This window comes from Herpailurus yagouaroundi, unplaced genomic scaffold (assembly GCF_014898765.1).
Source record: "Herpailurus yagouaroundi ecotype Mexico unplaced genomic scaffold, PumYag 483, whole genome shotgun sequence".
Lineage (NCBI taxonomy): Eukaryota > Metazoa > Chordata > Mammalia > Carnivora > Felidae > Herpailurus > Herpailurus yagouaroundi.
The window spans coordinates 3,826,849-3,843,870 of NW_024412700.1; the positions used below are offsets into that span (position 1 = coordinate 3,826,849).

A 17,022-nucleotide genomic window follows, 5' to 3' on the forward strand; every position below is an offset into this window, starting at 1 on the left:
TTTTTTTTTTAAATTTTTTTTCAACGTTTATTTATTTTTGGGACAGAGAGAGACAGAGCATGAACGGGGGAGGGGCAGAGAGAGAGGGAGACACAGAATCGGAAACAGGCTCCAGGCTCCGAGCCATCAGCCCAGAGCCTGACGCGGGGCTCCAACTCACAGACCGCGAGATCGCGACCTGGCTGAAGTCGGACGCTTAACCGACTGCGCCACCCAGGCGCCCCATGAACTGCCAGTTCGTTTGTCTGAACCCAAGTCTCCAGGCTGCGGACGGGGTTTTTAAAGTTGTGGGAAAGGAGGAGATGAACTTTCTGGCACGTGGAAGGCCCTCCACGCATGTCTGTTTGCTTTTTAGGTGCTCCCAAGGCCCATTCCAGGAACGCAGGCTGTGGTTTCATGCCCTAAATAGTAGTAGTTACCGTACATCGGGTGCATAGCGTGTACTCACGGCATCTGGATGAGGCGGATACTTGTGTTCCCATTTTACAGGTGAGTAGACGGAGTCTCAGAGAGGTTGTGTTAGCAGCCCAGGGTAGAGCTAAGTTTTTTGCCGATGTTTGTAACAGTTGTTTTTGCTGCTGCCTCTTTTTCCGGTGTTAGCTGATGAGGGATGATATTCTGCCGTTTCCAGTGAGTACATAGAGTTGGTCCAGAAGAGTTCTGCCAGGGGCTTCTGGAAGAAGTGTGACGATTAGGTTTCATTTTTCTTGCCGAGCCCTAGTGGTGGCTCCTGACTGGAGAGTGTCGGGGAGCGTCCGGAAGTAGGAAAGTGCCGCGAGGGGTGCGTGGCCGCAGCTGCGGGTGCGGGACCGGAGAGGGGCCGGGTTTCCATCATTCCTGTTCTGGAACCTGTGTTAACATGGGGGTAGGCTCCTGGCCCCCGGCCCGCCAGCGTGAGGGACCGTGTGGCCTGGCCACGTGCAGCCCTACTTGCCGTGTGCTGTAAGCGAACCTTTGAACATTGCTGGGGAAGTCAAATTAGGCCACGTTTTATATTTAAAACACTGACATGAAAATCTGGGGAATTTGCAGTTTAAAGAGACCTTTGTTGTGAGGCTCTCACGTACGTGTGGATTTTAGTTTTTTCATATCTTGTCCAGCTTTGCTAGAATGAGTGTCTGTAGAGTGGCGGGCTATGAAGAGTGTTGAATATTGGCAAATACTTCCAAAATTTCACGTGCCTCCTCGAAGGTACTTATATAAGTGATCTGCCTAAAGAATTGTATTTGATGGAATGATCAAATTACTTAAGATCTGGAAACATTCTCCATTTGCTCGTTTCTCAGAAAGCTACTTGAGTATTTAGTTTTCAGAAGCCAAAAGAACAATCTTGCTAAATCATAATTTTGTCCATAACCCATAGAGAATCCAGAAAAACTATTCGAGTGACACGAGAGCAAATATAAAAATATAAAGCGTTTCCTCGACGTGAACTTACCATAGTCCTCCAGCCGTCCTTTGGGACCAGACACCAGAGAACCGGGACCGGAGCAGGCGCGTGCCCCGGGCCTTCCTTCGTTCAGGACCTTAGTGGGGACTGCCACCCCGTCTTCCAGGTTCGGGCCTCGGGGAACCTCGGTTGGCGGCCCCAGCGAAGCCCGGCGTCCCCGGGAGAACGGGGCCGGCTTTCCGCGCGGGCCGTGGGCCGTGGTTCCGCGTGTGGTGAGCGACGCGGTGCCCGCGCGCAGGGCGGCAGGTCCCTGGACGCCGCTGCCCTCTCCTTCCAGCTCGAGGAAGAGACGGCCTCTTTGCAGCGGCGGTCGCTGGTGTTCTTGAAGGAAACGAAAGCGGATTCTGAATTCGGCGACTCACTCTCCTTGAGGTCATAAAATTAAGAATTTGGCGGCAAAAGAAGTACCCGGTGCTTTGTTCTGCTGGCCGCGCAGAGAAAAGGGGGGCGCGCGGAACGCCTCAGCAGGGGAGCCGGCTGTCCCATCGCGAGGCTCCTGTGTTTTATTTTTAAAAGGCTGTCAGAACGCTGCGCGCGGCAAGTCCCGATTTACTCGCGCGCGCGAGCTCGCTTTCGGGGTTTCTACCACGTTTGTGTCCGCTCGCGGTCTCTCCGGTCTCCTCCAGAGGTGGTGGAGGCGACGTGCCTACCTGACCTCTCGCGTGTGGCGGAGGGTGGTTGACGTCGAGTAGAACGTCCGTGTGAGAGAAGTCGCGAAAGTGGCATGAGGACTTCCCGTGCCCCTTTCGCCCGATTGACCGGGCTGTGTTTTATTTACCACGTTTGCGTTGTCGGTGTTTCTTTTTGCCCTTCTACACACACACACACACACACACACACACACACACACACACACACACTTTCTCGCCGTTGCGAGAGTGGGCTGGAGACACCCCTGTGTTGCCTCACTATTGAGATATTCTCTCACAAAACCGCACTCAGACATCCTCACGACTCAGAAAATCTCACGGCGATACGTATCACCGCCTAATCCACAGTACGTGTTCAGATTTCATCAGTTGTCCCAGTAACGTGCCTCACAGCCACCTTTCCGCAGTGTGGGGGTCCGGTCCCGGATCGTGCATTGCGTTTAGTCTCCCTGACTCTGGGACGGAGCCTCGGCCTCCGTGTGTCTTGCCCTGGACTTTTTTGAAAGAGGGGAGGCTGATGATTTTGTCAGACGTCCTCTGGATTTGTCGTACTTTTCCTCGTGATCGGTTTCAGGTCATGCATTTTTGGCAGGAGCGGCACAGAAGGATATTGTGTCCTCCGTGGGTCCTGTCGGGGGGCGCCTGGTACATCTGTCCAGTGTTGGCCACTTCGATCGCTTGAGGAAGATGGCGCTTGCCAAGTGTCTGTGCCGTGCGGTTCCAGTCCTACCCCAGGTCACTGAGAAGTGACGTATGGGAGGGTACTTCGAGACTATGTAAATGTCTCATCTCTTGTCTGATCTTCACTGTTTTTTAGCAAGCGGTGATTTTTTTTTTTTAATTACAAATTTTTTTTCATGTTAATTTTTTTAAGAGAGCATGTGAGCGGGGGAGGGGCAGAGAGGGAGAGAGAAAGAACCCCACGCAGGCTCTGCAGTGTTACTGTGGAGCCTATGGGGGGCTCAGACTCACCAACCAACCGTGAGATCATGACCTGAGCGGAAATCAAGAGCCAGATGCTTAACTGACTGAGCCACCCGGGCGCCTGAGCACTGGTGTCTTTCTAATGCCAGCACTTTTCTGTGCTTGCTGTGTAGCTTCCTCTTTACTCTTGTTCATTTGTTCGTTCATTTACAGCAGTGCGAGCCTCTGGATTCTCATTTTGTCCAGTGAACTGCTACTATCGTTACTTGTGTTCATGTTTGAATTGTTCCAGGCTGGCTCCGTGTTCTCTGATGCATCCATCGTTCTTTGAACACGTCCTGAGACCTGGTGCAAGACGGGGTTGGGCCCGTGCTCCGTTTCCTGCTCAGCCGTGCGGTCCTGTCTCCGCAGTGAGAGCAGGTGCCTGCTGTGTTTCTGGGCCCTCCCAGCGCACACCCAGCCCTCCTCGGGCAGCTCCCGAGGCCGGAGGATGGATCAGAAGCAGATTCTGTTGTAGATGACGTTTCTAGAAATAGGACATTGACATGAGCAGAGCACCCTCTCTGACGGGTTGACTTTATTTCTTGAATTGCTTTTGTGGGAGAATGCCGAGAATTCCGCATCCCTGTTTAAATATGAAACCCGAGGCTTGTGGTGGATGGGGGGCTAGCGAAGGCGTGTCCGTCTGGCAGGGGCTGAGGTGCATGGTACTAAGCGGGGGTGGGGAGGTCTTGGCGGGTTTCTGAGGCTTCCCTCCTCTCCACGGCAGGGCGCAGGCAGGCTCGCCATATGTGGGGACCTCGCGTTTCGTGTGGTTTTGCGTTTTGTTCTGTTCCTTACGTGTGTCAGCACAGCTGCTGGACAGCCACGGCTAGGAGACCCTGCAGCTTCCTCGGTGACTCTTGGGTGTGAGGGTCCTGCATTGGCTGCCAGCGTTTATGAGCGGGGTGGTTGTGCTGGCGATTGTCGCAGCGGCGACGGGGCCGCGTTGCTGGTTCAGCTGCGTAAGACTGCTCAGCAAACCAGGTGCTGGAAAAGCAGACAGCGACACGGCGTCGTGAGCAGCGTGACAGGAGGACCTGAAGAAGTGACTTCGAGTGAAGAGTGTAGATCACTGGCTTCACGAAGGAGGGCAGGGGAAAAGGAAAACGCCTTCTAGGATGATGGGGAAGAGCGTGTGTGAAGGTCCTGTGGCAGGGAAGTCACGGCCTGTTTTCCAGCTGCAGGAAGGCCAGTGTGGCCAGAGTGCAAGGGCCTTACAGCCTGTGTTAGGTGTTGGACCTTGATCGTGAGAGCAGCGGGAGCCATTGGAGAGTTTTAACAGAGGGATAACAGGCCTAGTATTTGATCCTTGCCTTTTAAAAGTACGCTTCTAAAACAGTCATTACGTGCAGGCTTTTTTTCTGTGTTTTTACGACACAGGAAGTCATAGGCATGACTCCTGGGCGTTGGATTTAGAGACAGAAACATTCATCCTGGGGACATCTGCCACCCACTGGGGACTCCTCCACTGGGCGGGGCGGGGGGGTCGCAGCTTCTGTGCCTAGAACATAGGGTTGGAATCGGCCACCTTCACTGCCTCCCGCTGTCCGGACGTGTCCCGTTCCTGCCTCTGGCCCCCTCGCCACCCGCTGCGCGTGACCACTGGTTTGCAGGGCTCTGTCGCCCGCTACTGCTACTGACTGAGGCTGGGTTTGCTCTTCCGTTCTTTTTGGGTCTCCAGGATTTAGGACGGTGTCAAGTACGTTGTAAATATTTAAAAAGACGTCTGTTGAAATTTAGATGACACCAGATGGCGAACTTTGGAAAAAACAAAAATATAGCATTAATCCTTATTATGAATGCTTCTGGCCATCTTTTCAGGCGAAAATTCACGGTTCCTTCCCAAACTCCTTCTTTATTCAGTTTACAAGATGGGGTTATATCAGACACACTGTTTGGCACCTTTGGGGGTTGCACCGAGTGGTGAGTGTGCGGTGAGGAGACCCGGGTCGGGGCAGGGTCACGCCACGTGCCCTTGTGGAGGTCACGCCACGTGCCCTGTGCTGAGCCGCCTCCCAGCGCAGAGGGCGCAGCTCTTCTGACTCGCCTCATTCCTGGCCGAAGCGGACTTCTTGCTACGGTGTCAGGCAGTCCCCGGGAGCCTCAGGAAGGAGGGAAGTCGGGTGGAAGGGAGTTGGAAGTGAGGTCAGAAAGGACAGAGCTGCCACGGAGTTGTGACAGAAGGGACCTGGGAAGACCAGGCAGGCGGGGAGCTGGGTGTAAGAGAAGTCGCTGTAACGCGGGTGTGGGGAGCCAGGGGGGCCGGGGCCGGGGGTGGGGGTGAGCACCAGACTCTTCCCTGCTGGCTCCTGTCCCTCTCGGGGCAGTGGGGGGGTGGGGAGGCTGGCTGATTCCCTGTTACAGGTGCTGGCGAGCAGGAAAACGGCCGAAAGGCAAACCGCAGAAGAGAGGAAGGAGCTCGGGGCAAGAATCTGGATTAGTCACGTGTTTGAGGACATGCGTATCCTAGAAACTTCCTTTCAGAGGAGAAGCTATTGTGCATAAATAGCTGTCTTTAAGAGCTTTGAAATGCTTTAGCGGGCAGAGTTCATAACTTTCAGAGAAATGACTGTTTAAGCGAAATTGGGGCAGAGTCGGCAGGTGTTCATTGCAGGACAGAAGTAGTTCCTTGTAGTGAATCCGAATCTCCCTACATTAATTTTTGGGTTGCTTTAGGGCAGCGGTGTTGGGGAGTGAAGTGCTGAAATCAGAAATCAGGATTTGCGAGCTCCCTCTCCCCAGTGGAATAGGAGTGGCTCCCCTGGGGGCCGGTGGGGGGGGGGTGGTGGTCTCGGCTCAGTCCTTCTCCCTGACTTCCCACAGCTCCCCCTGCAGGGGCCTCCCCCATGCTGCCAAGTAGGTCGTCCAGGCTGCTCCTCCAGGGCCGCCTAGAAGCCTCTCTCCCCAGCCTGGAGCCTCCCCCTCGTGGGGTCTCATCTGGAAGAGCCCGCTGCCTTCTCCTCTTGAGAGCCTGGGGCGGGAAGTCCCCTCTGAGGCTTATTAACTCCAGAGGCCAGTTAATTTTGCTGTTTCCGGATCTCCCCAAAGCCCAACTGATCTCAAAGCTAGAACGGGGAGATCGCGCTGGAGAGACTGCCCGGTTCCCGAGTTCCCGCCGCGGTGAGCTCCGCGTCCCTGCCGTCGGGTCCTTGTGCTTCGGGAAGCCCTGGCGCCTACGAGCCCCATGTGCCCTGCGCTCCCTAACCTTAGGGGTTTTGCTTCCCGCCAGCTCACGTGGACCCACTGCTGAAATTTTACAGGAAGCATTTAAGACTTAGATTGTTGATGTGTTTGGCGTGAACAATCTAAGGATCGTGGGTTGGAGAGAATCGGACGCTGCAAATGCAAACCGTTCTCCCTTCCTGTTATGCTGCAACAATTTAATTAGGGCACTGACCCAGGAACCTGGAAAGAAAATGTTAGCCTGTTTATTTTCTTGCACCTTTTCTCCTTGAACAGTAGTCTTCAGAGACAAAATAGAGCCTTAAGTGTATTGATATTTAGAAAGTTGCTGTCGCGTGCATATCATTTATTGGCCAGATTCTGAGCCAGCCTTCCCAAGATTACGGGGCCAGGCCCGGCATTGTTGCAGTTAATAGAAACCTGTTCCGTGAGGTCTGCGGGCTGTGAGATCGGCAGCACTGGCGTGACAGTGAAGTGGGCCTTATCGGACGGAGAATTCCTAAGAGGCTGCCCTGGGACCCTAACCACTGTCCTTGTGTGTGTCCTGACAATGTTATCTGTCCTCTCAGTGCGGAGTATCAAATGTCTGTCACGAGTGCAGAAATTAATTTAATGTCACCTGAAGACATGCAATTAATCTTTTAGAGGTTTTCATAATACCTTTACAGAAAGAGTTGCCAGTTTGGCGGATTTGGATTTTGGGGTTTAGAAGAAGATAAGGAAAATTAATTTTTCATCAGGGTTAATACAAGCTAGCAGGGCCACAAAAGCTGAGAAAAACGGTTGGGGAATTTGTCAAGTGTTGTCACTCTAGAATAATGCTGCTTAGCGTCTGATAGGTGTAATCAAGAGTTGAGATTTCTATGGAGGGGGATTAATCAATTTGCTCACTAGTGAATGCAAGTCCGTGATATCACTTCTTCATGGGGTTTAAGAATGGAAATAAGATTTGATCTGTCAAATTGCAGGAGGCCCTGACATTATCAATAGGCGTTTTTATCTGTACATTTAAGCCATTTGTTATAAATAAATTTGTCCTAATGTTGGTGGCTACAGACCTCATTTTTTGGTAACGATTAAGCTGATAAAAAGTATTCCCTAAGCTTACTTAATTCAGGTGGTGCCTCTTACGTAATTTAGAAGAGGAAAACTAGTCTGAAAAGACATGTTTATAGCAGTCATTAAAAGATAATCATTTGCAGAAAAAAACAAACGACAAGATATTTCTGGTTTGTTTGGTCTGAGGCCGGCCAGCCTTCTTTTCTCCTCATCTGTGTTTCAGAGGAGGTGGAAGGTACTGAAAACTGTACGCAGATTGCTGCTGCGTGAGGAGTTTGAAAGGGAACTGTGCCCCCCCACCCAGCCCCCGAGAAATTCACTCTCACAGTGAACTTCCCTTTTTTGGGGGTGCCTGGCTGGCTCAGTTGGGGGAGTGTGCAGCTCTTGACCTCAGGGTTGTGAGTTCGAGCCCCACGTTGGGGGTGGAGATTGCTTACAAAAATAAAATCTTAAAAAACCAAAACCAAACCAAAGTGAACTTACTTGTTTTGAACAGGACGTAAATCCACAAACGATCGGTTATTTCCTTACGTTAATGTAACAGGTTTCTGAAAATCCTAATTTGAACAACGGGGTTTTTAAGTTTGCATGTGTGAGCGCTAAGAATTTTAGGGCCTCTTTGAGTGCTGTAACTGTGTGAGTTACAGAAGACCTCCAGGTGGGGGGTTTGGTGTGGTATGTGACCCTCATTCACCTTCGTCCGTGTCTGTGTGCAAGTGTTAGGTATGAAACGATGCTCCTGGCCACCGCCTAGTAATTACTACATTAACTGGTTTTCACAGGTTACTTGGAATAATTCTGGAACTTAGAATTTCTCCCCAGAATTAGCTTTTCATTGTGCTGATTTGAAAGAGAGTAGTTGATCTCTCCATTGACAAAATGAAACCTCTCCATTTTTCTTATAGAAGGGAACAATTGCATAACTGAGATTTTGGCCTTCAGGGCTCAGTATGGTTTTTAGGACAGCAGCGCAGGGACCTTTTCCTTTTGGGTGACGGTTAGTCTGTTTACTGAGAACAGTTACGGGTAAAGGCTGCCTCCTGGGAAGCGGCGTAGGACCTCGGAGACAGGAAGTCCCAGCGATTACTGTGTGACCAGGGGTCTCGGGGTTTCCCTTTACAAAATGAGGATCATAGTTACCTTGGAGGGAGGATTGATGGAAAACCGTGTACAGACCCTAGTCCGCTTGTCGCATCGCAGACCCTCCCGAGAGGGGGACGTGGTAACGCCTTGCAAGTTTCTGTTATAAAGTGTATGGTGCCATTCGTGGCTACCGAAGGTGTGCAGAATTGCCCCGAATATGAGCGACTCCAGAGCTGACCCGGGGCTTCCTCCAACCTTCCAGTAAACGGTTGATGGGAGCAGTGTTTCTGAAAAGCCGGGCAGTCGTCATGATCCCTGCCTGAGCATGCCCCCTTCCGTGTGCTTCGTTGACTGAGCAAGTGATTGTGTCCACCCGCTCTGTCCCCTCTTGGAGGCTGCCATGGGGCCCCGGTTCCAGTGACCGCGATCAGGACAGCAGTGGCCACTACTGCTGTGAAGAAGCACGGAGCAGTGACTGGCCTGGGGAGCGCGGGGCGGGGGAGCGGGGTGCTCCAAGCAGGGAGAAGGACAGAGACCCCGTGCCTGTGCCTGTGAGTTTGTGTCCTGGGGCCAGAGCCGCAGGTGAGGTGCAGACCCACAGAAAAGGCGTCCCTCTTCTCAGGTGATTTCTTAGAAGACCCGAAATGAGGTCTTCACACCACACGCACCCCTTTTCTTTACGTCGGAAGCCGTCCTTCTCTGCTCTGTAGAGGAGAGTTTTCTGCTTGCAGATGAGGAGAGGAGAGGCTTTTGTGATACCTGTTTTCTCGCAGCTTTGGGGTCAACCTGCTTTAAAATGTAAACTTCTCTTGAAAATGAAAGTTTACAACTTTGGTTTTCAGGGGTTTTATCTGACATCAACATCTCCTCTTACGATGTATTGCCACCATTCTCTCAGACAAAGTAGCAACGAAAATAATTTTGATTATTTGGAGTGTTTCTTGATTAAGTGTTTATGTTCTCAGTTCCCAGTTTAAAAATCACCAGATCACTAGCATTCTGTATTTATCATCCAAATACTTACACATACCATCTATCTTAAAATAGGCAATTATAATATCTTGCTTTCAGTGTAAGCTCTTTTTAATTTAAAGTTTACTATCTGGATGGTCTTGTTTTTAAGCTTTGGATTGCTAAAGAAAAAAATTACGACACTATTCGTTCTTTTTGTCCATCGTATATATGGACATCGTTCCTTTTAGGCCACGTGTACCGGCTCACTATCTAGTCTCCAATGTGGCGTAATATTTCCCGATGCACAAAAATAGTACTACTGACCTGAAGGCTGGCCTTTTGGTATTGTAGTGACATGTGGTCAGTGCCTGTGATCGACAGCGGCTGTAGCCTCGCATTCTGGCGTCATCATCCTTTTTACGTAGCACGTTGAGAACCACATGGTAAAGTATGATTTGCCGTTTATTGATTTGTTCAGTAGCCATCTCGGTACCTTCAGCGCGCACGAGACATTCGGCTTGGTGAGCAAAGCAGACTTACGGGGTCTAAACCCCCGGTTTCTTCAGATGCTTGCGAGGGAGTGGGTGCTCTGGGCATCCTCGAACTTTTACCTTGCCGGGTGAACTTACGGGGAGCTTATTCAGTTCCCTGAAGTCCGTGCGGCGGAAGGCTGTCGCGTACAGCTGGCCGGTACCGGTCCGCTTCTGCACGCGGCCAAACGGGTGGGAGGGGGGGACTCGGCCGGTAGACCGTGGTGCCGCTGAGCCGTGCGGAGGATCTGGCGGGCCGGCCCCGCGTGCACCCAGCACGCAGCCTCTTGTGGGGCCTGGGCTCCGCGTGAAGCGTCTGCTGGTGTGGCAGGGAGAGATGTCCGTGAGGCCCGTACAGCTGAACACACGCGTAGGAGATACACAAGTCTTGCGCTAACACAATTCCAGGACGTCAGAGAAATTAGTAAATGATGGACCATTGGCTCTTACAAGAGATGAGGATGTGGTACGTATGTATCCTTAGGAGACTCTCAGCGTTTTACTATAGAAAAATTCAACACCTACGAAACTAGAGGGAGGTCACATAGCTCTTTAAGGCAGAGACTGAGACACTGCGCGCGTGGGCTAGGTCACGCCCGGTCCTCCGGCTGGGGCGCCGGCTCGCTCCTTGGCTGGAAGGCCTGTGGAGAAGCTCTAGGAAATGCAGACCAGCAGCTTAAATGTCTGTGTGGATCGTGGTCTTGCAAAATGGCCTGCCTTCTGCGCACGGCTTCCATTTTTTTCACTTGGGGACGTTCCTCTGCAAGGTCGGCGTGACCCTCAGCTGGCACTGGCAGTGCACTTGGTAGAGGTACAGGGTTGCAGAACGTCGGGAGCACCCCTCTGGTTCAGCCTTCCCCAGCCTTAGCCGGACAGCCGTCGTCACCCAGGAGCCCTTACAATAGGCCGGCATCTGGGTCCCAGCTCCGCGGGGTCCGGTTGGATGGTTCTGGACTAAAGCCCGAGATGGCCCAGATTTGAACTGTCCCCAGGTGACGAGTACGGAAACTGCGTGTCCCCGACTGGTCTGCGGCAGCGTGAGCAGAAGCCCCGAGGAGAAGGCGCGCCGTGTCCTCATCAGCAGGCACGACGTGCGCTGCCCGCCTGTAGCGGACGCCCGTCCCGGGCCGACAGCGCATCGGCCGGCCCCAGCGTGTCGCGCGGGTCTCGGGTCTCCATCACTGTCGCGTCTCCCGCCCGTGCGCCCCGCACGTTACCGCCTTCCGCCGGGACAGCCGGCCTCGCGTTCCTGGGGCGAGAGCTGCTTGGTCGTGGCGCGCGGTCCCCTTTCTGTGTGGGCGCATCCGGTCCGCTGACGTCTGGTGGGGTCCTCGCGCACGCGCGTGGGGTCTCCTGCGGCTCTCTTCTCCCCCGGTGCCTTCGGCTTTTCTCTCGGGGACGTGCCAGCCTCCAAGGAGGCGCGCGGGAAGGTGCCTCGTCCTCCCCTCTCTTCCGGGAGAGGCAGCGTCACGGGCTGCCTTCTTCCTGAGGTAGGGACCGGGCTCACCGGTGAGTGCCTGTGGATTTTCCTGTGCGGGAGGGTTGGCATTACCAGTTCCATGTCGCCTCGGACTTTCGGGTCGTCTCGCTTCTTGAATCCGTTTTCGGCGTTTCTGACGCCATCCGTCCGTCTCGCCTCAGTGGCCTGACTTGGTGTAAAGGTGTTCATGATGTCCGCCTTCGCTTCTGCCGGGCCGGTGAGGTGAGTGGCTCTCTGCTCCTGAGTTTGGTGGTTTGTGCCCTGTCTCCCGTCTTGATCAGCCATCAGTTTCGTTGATCTCAAAAATGCAACTTTTGGTTTCAGTGATTTTTCTCTATTGTTTTTTTGTGTCTTATGCCATTGCTTTTTGCTCTGAGCTCACCGTTTTCTTCATTGTATTTTGGACTTGATTTCCTTTTTTCCTCTAGCTTCTTGAGGTAAAAGCTCAGGTTATTGATTTCAGATTTCTTTTCCTTTCTGATGTAACTGCTTTAGGTGCACTGTATTTTTATTCAGAATTTTTTTGGATCAGTTTTTTATTCCTATTTCATTTCTCAGCCTGGCTTCCCAGGGGCCAACCCTGTTGTCGCATAGCTTCGTGGTCGGCCAGTCAGTCATTCAGGAAGAGACTGGCCAGTGGGCCATGAGTGGGGGCGGCACTTGCCCGAGCCCACGTCAGCTCGTCCTTCCTGCCCGCCTCTCGGGCCCCGGCGCCCTCGGAGCGCACCGACCTAGGCCTTCAAGAGCCCTCGCGTTTCCGGGATCTCTCATTACATCTCTCCGATTACTGGCTGGTCTGCTGTCATTCCACAAGGGACCAGGGCTGACAGATTGGTGGGCGTGCCCCATTCCCTTCCCTCCAAGTTTTGCTGATTGTGCTGCTGTGGTTCCCCGGCCTACAGGCCGCTCCACGTCTGCCCTGTGGGCTGGAGGGGGGGTGGAGGTCCTGTCACTGTCACCGAGCAAAGACTGCCGGGCCCCACTCTGTCTTGTTTCACTTTCGTCAATTCCATGGACCTGAGGTGCTTGTTCTGGGCGGTTTTGTCCTGTTACAGATTTATCTTGGGGAAGGAGGTTGGCCAGTGTCTTCGTGCTGCCACAGCTAGAAGCCCTGCCACGTGTGACATTTCTCCTTTCGTCTTTCATGGGGCCCGATTACCTTGGGCAGTTTTTACAAAATCTCATCTGTACCTATCTCGCTCTAGCCCCTGTTCCTTCACTTTATTCCATTCAACTGGCCCTAAGAGAGAAGTTCAACATTTTTTTTTTAATTATTTATTATGAGAGTGAGCTAGCGTGAGTGGGGGAGGGGTGGAGAGAGAGGGAGAGAGAGAGAATCCCAAGCAGGTTCTGTGCCACCAGCACAGAGCCTGACGCAGGGGTCGAACCCGTGAAACTGTGAGATCATGACCTGAGCCGAAACCAGAGTCGGATGCCTACCTGACTGAGCCACCCAGGCGCCCCAAAGATAAGTTTGGGGGGGGGGGGAGAGAGAGAGAGAGGGGGAGAGAGAGAGACGTAGAACACAGGGACTGCAGCTGAGCTGACTTCCCAGGTCCTTCCAGAAGCACCGGGTGGCCAAGCAGTGTATGGGGGCAGGTGTGCTGGCCACAGGCCGCTGCACCCCCGTTGATCGGAGTGGTAGAGCCTCGCACCGATAGAAGTCTGAATTCTACTTTTCACATTCGAGCGTCCATTTCTGCTAAGATTCCGTCATTGAGCAGCTCAAGGTGGGGTTTCCTTGCCGTCCACACTTCCCTTCCTGGCCACCAGCCACTCTGTAGGAGACACGCTGCACTTAATACTGAGCGTAGCTGATAGGCACCATCCAGAGGTATTTTTTATGCCGCCGGGTGGTATCCTGAACGTAAGTACTGCAGCGTAAATGTGTTAAATAGCAAATGTTCGACTGAGACCGCTTTAAAGCTCTAATGGGCTTCGTTAAACGACTCGTGAGTTGGGCAGCGCCTCATCCGGCAAAGCAGAGAGGCTCCCACGGGGTGTACAAGAGGGAAGGTCTTCTCAGGAGGAGGGTGGAGCAAGAGGGTTACTGCTCAGGCTGGTGGCTTTCCCTTAGGAGTCTTCCCGTGCCAGTGACCCCACCTTCCTCTGGGGGAGAGGGGCCCTTGTGGCCTGCTCTTTAGCCCTGATGGAAAATTCCTGATGCACCAGTTAAAACTACATTTCTCAAGAAGGTTGAAACTGCAGTTAGATTAGGGAGTGAGCCCTGGTTTGGGAACTCGGTGTGAGTGACACCGTTTTGGGCCTGTGGTTTTCTTTTTTAACAAATACCACCATTTTGAAGGTCAAGAAACCAGGGAGCATTAGTAAAACTCAAAAGGTTAGATTTCTGGTTCTTGTGAAGCTCTCACTAGGGCCCGCGCGTCCCTCTGTGTGCGAGGCCAGGGGAGGTGCGGGTGTTGGGGGCGGGGGTGACCGGGGGCCAGTGCTCTGTCCCCAGGGGAGGGTGGGCGCTGGGCCACAGCCAGTGAGGTACGTCCCAAGGACAGGGGACGGTCCACTTGTCTTTGGTTTAAAGACAGGCTAAAAGTTTAAAACCACTGCCTGGGCAGACTGCCCATATTTTAATAACAGTGCCTTTGGAAATGGTAAATGTACGTTGAGTATGAGGTATTTTTAAGGTTAAGCACTATTGTGCTGAACGAAACAGCACATAGTGTAATCACAGACCTCTTGAGTGCATACGGTAATTAAAGATCTGCGTGTTATAAATTTCAAAAATATGATTGAAACCCAAACACTGTCAGATGAGAAATTTCCTCAGTGGCTGTAGTGAAATGACAGGTTTGGTTTCCCGCTTGTCTGAAACGGTTTTGCTCTCGGTTGAGGCTAGCAGAGACGGACTTCCCCGCCGCTGGGGAGGGCCTCCTGGCCACACACGTACTGACCAGCACGCTGCCTTGTTTCAGCAGGGAGGAGAGAGCGACGGCTTTTTTCACCCCGAGGGCCAGCCCCAGCGGCTCCCGCAGCCCCCAGAAGCCAGACAGCCGCCCGCCCGCAAGGTGACGCTGACCAAGGGGGCCCCCCAGCAGCCCCAGCACCCACCGGTGGGGGCCCACATGCACCCGTCCGGCCCTCCGGGCATCAAGAGCATCCAGGGAGTCCATCCTGCCAAGAAGGTACTGCCTGTGACCTAGGCTGCGCCCCGGGAGCGTGGCCGTCCTGCTGGTTCGAACGGTTCCCGTTTGGACGGTTCTCAGATAGGGGTGCCCGGTGCACGGGAGGGGGGGTGCAGATACATCAGTAAGCGAGCCGTCATTTCCTTCATTCTGGCTTTGAAAGCTCACGTGTTCACAGGAGCACTTTTCCTCTTCTGACTTTAAGGGGACAGCTTGGGGAAAGTCCCTGCAGCCGGGGGCGTGGTTTTCTGTGGCTCTGACCCCTGTGTCCGCAGACCCCAGTCCAGTACGATTCCTTCCCCTCTTACCGGCTCTCCACACTCCACAGACAGAGAGCCAGGCATCTGCTCACACACCTCCTTCTCATTAGCCCAGTGCATGAGTGGGAAAGTGAGGCCTCGGGGGGGGGGGGGGCCGCCCGACCTGAAGAAGGTGGCCCTGACCCTGGTTCTGACACACACTGTTGGACAGGAGATGAGGACATCCGATATGCCTTCGGGGTAGGGGTGGGAGTGCATGTTCTCCTTTTGTGCACTGAGTCTAAAATCTTCCCTAGGAGAAGAGTGTCCGCCTTGTCCTGTCCTGTCCTGTCCCCCATGGTAGGGTGCCCTCCCTTGGATGGTAGGGGAGCTGTCTCTAGCTTCCCCAAAGCCTGACAGTAAAGTCCCCTCTCTCCTCCCTTTTGGTGCATAAGCCAGATGCCCCTCGAATGATGAAGTTATGTGAGGGAGGAAGCAGGGCAGCAACACCTGCTTTGGGTTTCTTCTAGAAAGCTCCAGAGTCCACTAGCTCATCTATCTGTTTGTCTTGCTGCTGACCCAGGTAGTAATAGTATCAACATGAAGGCCGTTCTGGGTCTGTTACCTTGTCTGCATTATCTCGTAAGCACCTTGTGATGTAGGAGCAAATAAGATTATTCCCTTTGCAACAGAAGACGTGTGCAGACATGAAGTCTTCTCTTTGGTCTTGGAAGGTCGCTCCAGTCTAAACTGGCTTCGGTCAGGTGCAGTCCCTGGATACAGGAGGAGAGGGGCCTTAGAGGCCCCGTCCCCCACGTACGCGTGCGCTTGAGTGAGCCCTCGAGTTTCTTTGTCTGAAACCTCTGTCTGCTCTGCTATGAAGGGAGGACAGTAGCGTTTCCTGGCTCATTTGGGCTCTTGGGTGGATTTCATGAGAAGTTGCATGTAAAAAGGATGGTGCCTGGTGGATCAGTAAGCGTTTGGTAAAGGATATTTTGCTGATGTTATAATTTATTATTTTTTAAAATGTTTATTTATTTTGAGAGAGCACACAGGGGTACGCGAGCAGGGGAGCAGCAGAGAGAGAGAGAATCCCGAGCAGACTTCACGCTCGGCGCATGGTGTGACTCGGGGCTCGATACCACGAAGCGTGAGATCACTGCACGAGCCGAAGTCAGGAGTCGGACCACCAGTTTGTTCTCCATAGTTAAGAGTCTGGGGGTATTTGGTCTCTTTTTTTTCTTTGTTGCGACTTGTTTTTTAAATTCCACATCTGAATGAAATTGAATGGTGTTTGTCTTTCTTTGACTTGCTTCACTTAGCAGAATACTCTCTAGCTCCATCCATGTTGTTGCAGATGGCAAGGTTTCATTCCTTTCGATGCCCGAGTAATATTCCGTGGTATGTATACACACCACACGTTCTTTACCCGTCACTTGGGCTGCTGCCACAGTCCAGCTGTTGTGAACAAGGCTGCAGTAATAAACATTGGGGTGCGTGTATCCCCTCGACTTCGTGTTTTTGTGTTCTTCGGGTAAATACCCAGTAGTGCTAAATCCTAAGGTCGTTCTACTTTAACTTCTTGAGGACCTTCCGTACTGCTCTCCACGGTGGCTGCAGCGGTTTGCGTGCCCACCGACAGTGCACGAGGGTTTCTTTTACTCCGTGTCCTCGCCAACACCCGTTGTTTCTTGAGGTTTTTTTCTTTAGCCATCGGACAGGTGTGAGGTCGCGTCTCATTGTGGGTTTGATTTGTATTTCCCTGATGGTGAGTGACATTGAGCATCTTTTCGTGTGTATGTCGTCTTTGGAGAAATGTCTGTTCGTGTCTTGTGTCTTTTTTAATTGCGTGATTTGTTTTTTGGGTGTTGAGTTGTATCAGTTCCTTATATATTTTGGATGCTAACCCTTTATCAGGTAAGTCATTTGCAAATATCTTCTCCCATTCTGTAGGTTGCCTTTTTAGTTTTATTGATCGTTTCCTTCGCTGTGCAGAAAAATTGTATTTTGATGTAGTCCCAATAGTTTATTTTCGCGTTTGTTTCCCTTGACTCAGGAGACCTATCTAGAAAGATGTTGTTATGGCCGATGTCCGAGAATTACTGTCTGCGCTCTCTTGAAGGATTTTTATGGTTTCGGGTCTCACGTTCAGGTCCTTAGTCCGTTTGGAGTTTATTGTCGTGTGTGGTGTAAGAACATGGTCCAGTTTCAATCTTCTGCATGTGGCTGTCCGGTTTTCCCAGCGCCATTTGTTGAAGAGACTGTCTTTTCCCCATTGTATTTTCTTT

General features: G+C 52.5%; 1 protein-coding gene across 1 annotated transcript in view; it reads left to right on the forward strand.

Annotated features, from left to right (window-relative positions):
- Window positions 1-17,022, forward strand: part of RBM33 (RNA binding motif protein 33) — a 114,644-nt gene that overhangs the window by 80,554 nt on the left and 17,068 nt on the right. Inside the window, exon 14 of the mRNA XM_040464438.1 lies at window positions 14,286-14,495. Coding sequence (XP_040320372.1) covers window positions 14,286-14,495 — 210 coding nt within the window. The remainder of the gene's footprint in view (window positions 1-14,285; window positions 14,496-17,022) is intronic.